This window comes from Mesitornis unicolor, unplaced genomic scaffold (genome assembly GCF_000695765.1).
Source record: "Mesitornis unicolor isolate BGI_N332 unplaced genomic scaffold, ASM69576v1 scaffold40970, whole genome shotgun sequence".
NCBI classification, from domain to species: Eukaryota; Metazoa; Chordata; class Aves; order Mesitornithiformes; family Mesitornithidae; genus Mesitornis; species Mesitornis unicolor.
This window is the reverse complement of record NW_010158343.1, coordinates 1-5,741: the sequence shown is the minus strand read 5'-3', so window position 1 is coordinate 5,741 and position 5,741 is coordinate 1. Positions and strand designations below refer to the sequence as shown.

Genomic DNA, 5,741 nt, shown 5'->3' with positions numbered 1-5,741 from the left:
ACATTTTTAAAAAGAGATGTCCATTGTGTTGTTTTAAAACAGGTGGAAGACCTCTGTAATGATTTTATGCCTTTCAATAAAAGTTTTATGAGGTGTATTTGATTATAGATTAATGTGTCCCTAATAAAATGGACGGATGGAAACAGCAAAGCCTGTGTCTCATAGCACGACTGACGTGTGGCCGAACACATGCTTCTGTATCTGGGAAACTTTGGGGCTACACGGCTCCAACACAGCCCTCCTGATGGTGCCCGGCGCGGCCCGGGAGGGAACGCGGGCAGAAGCTGCCCAGAGGAGGCCGCCTGGCCTCGCCGCAGGCAGGGGCCGCGCAGACAGGAGGGCAGGCAGACAGGAGGGCAAGCTCCGTCCCTCGGAGCCGGCAGAGCTGCCTCCTCCACCCCCAGTTGAGGGAGACCCGGGCCGGGCCGCGCTGGCCACGTTCAATGCCTACGTGAGATTTCCACCCCCCCCGCCTCTCTTCGCTTTCATTTCCGTCCCTTCCCTCCCCTCCCCTCCTCGGCCCGGTTATCCTTCCCCGAGCGGAGCAGTGTCCGGTTAGTATTGAAAACTGGATTACCCATGGTCTTCTGCCCACGGCTGCTCTCCCGAGCGGGGGCCGGTGGCCGTGCCGGGATCTGGAGGAAACGCACACAGTTAGTGGGGAGCCCGCAGCGCGGCCCGTCGAGGGCACAAACAACAGCACTGAGAAAACGCTTCCTACTCTCGGGCCAGTGTGAGGAAGAGACTGAAATTCCTGTTTATTTAATGATTTATTACTCTCTTAGGTTGTTTTCTTCGTCTTTTTTCTTGTTTGTTTTTTTTTTTCTTTTTAAATCTTTTTTTATTGTCATCTCGCTTTAGAATTTTCCTTTGCGTTTTCTTGTCTCTCTTAGATTTTTCTCTAGAAGTAGGGCTTGTCGTATAGGGAGGAGTTGCGCCTCGCTTCACACAAATATAAACTGATAAAGCAGGCAGATTAGAGTGAGCCTTCCTTTTTACATACGTTAAACACTTGGTATGGAGCCAGCTAGCTACTTCCCACTGCTGAAACTTCTTTGGTGATGTAGCAAGTATCTTTAAAGGAAAAGAAAAGGAGGTTCAAATGTATGCAATATTTAAAGGGGGGGGGGGTTGAGCACCGTTTCGTCGTTTATTTTCGAAACGAGAGGAAGCACAGAATACCTACGTGCTTGCGGCTCCCGCAAAATGGTGATGCTTTGAATTGAGAAAAATATACCTCTGCCTTGTGAGTAAATGTGCCCATGAGAAAGTATTGGCTTAAATTAAATATCAGTGACGAGAGAGCAAAATACAACGCCACCAGCTGCAACATGAGCAGTGTCAGTGTCACCAAGTCAGATAACATTGCCACTATCTTGCGTTTAATTTCTTGATTTAGAAACCGCTCAGGGGGAGGAATGGGCGTTGATTGCGAGCAAGCAGGTTTCCCAGCGCAAACAGAAGCCACGCTATTTTTCTAGTACTCTCTGAAGGTGAAAGTATGCCGAAGTATTTGCACTTCAATTTGGAGTCATGTTCATTTGCAAGCCATTTGCAGTTCTGCTCAGTATTTCTGCTCACACACAGGCACTCACCGCTCTCACAGACACACACGCCCTTCCTTAGCAGCCAGGGCAGAGCCCCGCTCATAATATTTTTTGAGCGATGGACGGAAAGGGTTAAGAGTCGTGAACTTCATTATCTGAATGTGTGCTACGAAAATTGAATTGTGCGAAATAAAACCATCTCTGAGCAAACGGAAACAGCGCAGGGGGGTAAAAGTAGGTCTGAAGAGGCTGGTGTACTTCTGTGAGCATGCTTGGGAGCCTTTCTGCTCAAAAAAGCCAATCTTGCTGGATGTTTGAGGAAATATTTTCCCATCCACCATCTTCTGAAAGCTCTTGAGCTGACCAAGAACAGAAGTCCTTAACATTTACTTATACCCAGATTTGCATTTGGTATGATGGGTTTATTTAAGCCAGTAAAGACACGAAATCAAAGTCTACACACTATAAGCACGCAGTGACTGATATTTTTTAAATCAACATACGAACTTCAAATAAAATGTCACATATTACTGACAGCTTGTAGTAGAAAAATTTTTTTATCACTTACCATTTATGAGTTGATTAGATGAGGATGTCCAGTTTAGGTCATAATATTTTACTACGTTTTTTCTTCCCCCACTCCCCCCCCCTTTCTCTCTCTCTCTCTTTTTTTTTCCTCAGTTTGTCAGACTGCGAACATCACATAACATTTTACGAATTAATCATTTGTTTACAGGCACAATTATAAATGAATTAGGTTTACATCATTTCCCGCCCCAGTCTCTACCCCACCCCTACAAAAAGGAAGGTGGGGAGGAAAAGTAAAAGGGGTAAAAGAAAGAAAGAGAAAGAAACCAGGCAGACACACACAAAGACCAGAAAATGGCAAAGAAGGTGCATCAGTCCAAAGAGCTGCTGATAGAGAAAGATCAGGAGACCAACCTGCATCCATACTTTAAACATTTGTAGAAACCAAAGGAACCGCAGTAGTTTACAGAGTTTATTGCATTATACATGCAAACAGAACATGCACAAGAAGGACATATTGCTGCTGAACGACTACTATTCCACATATGCACCACAAGGAAATGTCTACAATGGAGAAGAAGGAAATATTCCATTTTACGAAGGACAATCTCTAAGTTCATTTGCGAGGATAGTTACAGTATAATGTGCTTCTCTTTCCCCCCGCCCCCGAAGTTTCCCCACTGCCCCCCCTTTTTTTCTTAAAGTATTGAATGTACTCAAAACGTTATGGCCCGTGTAACAGCCCCACATAAATACCATTTTGTTAGTAAAAACATGAAAAAGTCACATTGCTTGGATGTTTGACAGTTCCAATAAGTTAAGACCAAATGATAATGTTCAATAATAGTTACCCTGCATTACGATGAGAACAAAAATAAATTACACGTGCTAGGTTTTATATATACTCATCATAGTAATACATATTCACTTGCAGCGCTAAAAGAAGGACGAAGAGTCACATTCTATCAGAGAAAAAAACAAACCAAAACCAAAACCAAAACCAAATCCAAACTGGAAAATGCCGGGTTTTGCCAGAGTCTCTCCTGCCTTTAGCAAGTGGTGGTGCTGTGCCCATTCCTCACTGGTGCCCCCCCTGGGGTTAAGGTTTAAGAGAAGGTCAGATTAGCGGTCAGTTCCCGGATTCGATTCTCCCTGCTCATCTTCTTGAGCTTCATTCTGCGGTTTTGAAACCAAATCTTGACCTGCCTGTCAGTGAGGTTTACGCTCTTACTGATCTCTAGACGGCGCTCTCGAGTGAGATACATATTGAATAAGAACTCTTTCTCTAATTCCAGTGTTTGGTGTTTAGTATAAGGACACCTCTTCTTTCTGCCACTCTTTGCAGTTAGCCAATTGCTTGTTGGAGTATCAGACTTGATTTCCTCTATCAAAATCAAAGAAGAAGAAAAAAAATCAAAAATATCTCAGGCTGTTAGGAGTGTACCCTTGGCCATGACCCCTCCTCTGCAGTGTCTGGCAGATATGGTGGATGTGGGCATTAAACGCAGCTCGGGAGAGGTGTGGGCACAGAGAGGGGACTCCGGTGGGGGCTCGCCCTTCCCCACCACACGGCACTCAGCCCTGCGGCCGCCCCGCTCGCCTGCCCTTTCCAGAAAGGAGCGAGCAAGTTTTCAGCTGGTGTTCAGCGTTTCAGCAACATTTAACTTGCCAGCAGCCCCATGGCCACATTTTAACGGGTCTCGCCTCGCCATGGCCGCCTCGGGCTCCCACAACACTTGCTACGAAAATGCCCCAGATGCAAAATAGCCTCACACTGTATTTTGAAGCAGCTTTCCCCCCAGCCATCAGCAGAATTACACCAGCACACCTAGGAGCAGCCATAGACGTTTTCCCAGCCAAAAAGATATACAAGAAATTACCACCCTCTGCCTCGGATTTTTTCCCCCCATTCTTTCAAATACCTTTTAGATTTTTTTTCTCCCACCAAAACCAAATCAGCCCCACATCAACCCAGACCTGGACTGTTAAATATAATTCAAATAAAAAGAATCTCCATGCATACATAGGGTAAAAATCGACCTAGAGGTTGCAAAGTACGTTTTGATAGTAGAAAATTTCCCGTTTTGGGATTCTTCGACACATGCCGTTCCAAAGGAAGGCTTTAGTGCACTTTTAAAGGGAAAATAAAATCAGATTACCACCGTCTTTAGCTTTCAAACGCATTTCAAAATATTGTTGCACTTTTGGAGACCAACCCCAGGTTGGTCTAAAAGCATCACATTGAAATATTTCACCTTTGGACCAGGCAGATAGTGTGCTGCTGCTTTCATTGTGCGTTTGTTTCCAACTTCACCCAGCCTGGTAGCACCTATTCCTCACCTATTTTAATAGGATCGTAATTAACTTTAAATGCAATCAAGACGCAGTAAGGCTCAGTGACAAAAATAATAATAACAATAATAATAATTTAAAAATCAGCGTAATATTACGAGACCAAAGTTGAGCTGGTCGTATTTTACAACCTCCAGACCTGCTTTTTTTAGAGGTATGGGGCTGCTTTTGGCTGCTGCAGTGCATTAAAGAGCAGACGGCTCTGTTCCCCGCATCACAGAGCCGGTCTGCATGCCCGAGAGAGGCAGATCTCTACAGAAAACCTTTGGACCCTTTTGTGTAGCATTTTTTGCCTGCCAAAAATCTTCAGAGGCACAGCACCTGCAGCCCGATACTCCTTAGCATTAAATGTGATGGCTGTGATGCTCGTTAGTATATCCGAGCGTGCTTTATGGTGCTGGCGTGTTGGAGTTACACCACGGCACGGCTTAAACTCGGTAATACAGACCTTTACTCTCCTTCTCCTGGACTTCTGGGCTGGACACGGAGCCTTCGGGCAGGCAGCTCCGCTCGTCTTGCAACGTGGACTTGGGCTCGGGACTTTCCACTTGAGAGACTTTAGCGGTGCTGTCTTGGTTGTTCGGGTTTTCATTCATTTTCTTGTCCAGCTGAAGTTGCGCAGATATCTGCGGTTTGGAGCTGCCGCGAGGGTTTAACTGTAACATTACAGTTGAACTCGTTTCAGGGCTATTATTGTACTCTTGGGTTTTCCCAGTGGCGTAGGTCTGGCTCAGTCTAAAATATCCTGGGACGGGAACTTCGGGGTTCTCAATGGGGCATGATTCAGACACCAGCCTCTGGTAGGAAGGGACGTCTGCAGAAATGAGTTTGGATCTCTTATCGGAATACATGCAGCAATTGCTTTCTTCTTTAATATTTGTAGTGAAGGAACAAGTGGGGACCTGCTGTGTAACAGGTTGCTCTATTCGACAAGATCTGTTCGGGTCTGTCCAAGTGTCTACTTGAGGTATATAAGGATGTACATTCATACCCATATTTTGGTGATTAACTTCTCTTTTAGCCAGAGACGGAAGGAGTCCACAGGTTTGCATCCCATACGTCCCAATGTCTGTGCTAGGTGGCATATACATGCTGGCGCTGTTGGAGTAGAAACTGTCACTCCTGCACGCACTGATGAGAGAATCTACTAAAAAAGTATTAGCGGCAGGAGAGCTGTTGGGAAAGGACATTTTGGGGCGGAATTTGAGGAAGAGAGATTGTGTCCTTTGTAGGCTGACATCTCTAGGAAAACATTCCCGTGTAATTGCGGATGCCTCCGCGCGACCACATGACAGCCGGGCCAATGGCAGCGCC

At 45.5% G+C, this 5,741-nt stretch overlaps 1 protein-coding gene across 1 annotated transcript; it reads right to left on the bottom strand.

The window, feature by feature from the left end:
* Window positions 1-3,017: 3,017 nt before the first annotated feature.
* On the bottom strand, window positions 3,018-5,617 carry HOXD10 (homeobox D10). Its single transcript, XM_010183252.1, has 2 exons — window positions 4,876-5,617; window positions 3,018-3,459 (listed from the first exon to the last, which is right to left on the bottom strand). The coding sequence occupies exons 1-2, from the start codon at window positions 5,615-5,617 to the stop codon at window positions 3,182-3,184; spliced, it is 1,020 nt and encodes a 339-aa protein (XP_010181554.1). The 3' UTR covers window positions 3,018-3,181.
* Between the last annotated feature and the right edge of the window lie 124 nt (window positions 5,618-5,741).

What these genes read in the sequence shown, in the direction of transcription:
- HOXD10 (XM_010183252.1), bottom strand. Translation starts at nt 5,617, where the DNA reads ATGTCCTTTCCCAACAGCTCTCCTGCCGCTAATACTTTTTTAGTAGAT. An exon ending in CCAGGAGAAGGAGAGTAAAG is followed by an intron (nt 3,460 to 4,875) that starts GTCTGTATTACC and finishes TGATTTTGATAG; the next exon opens with AGGAAATCAAGTCTGATACT.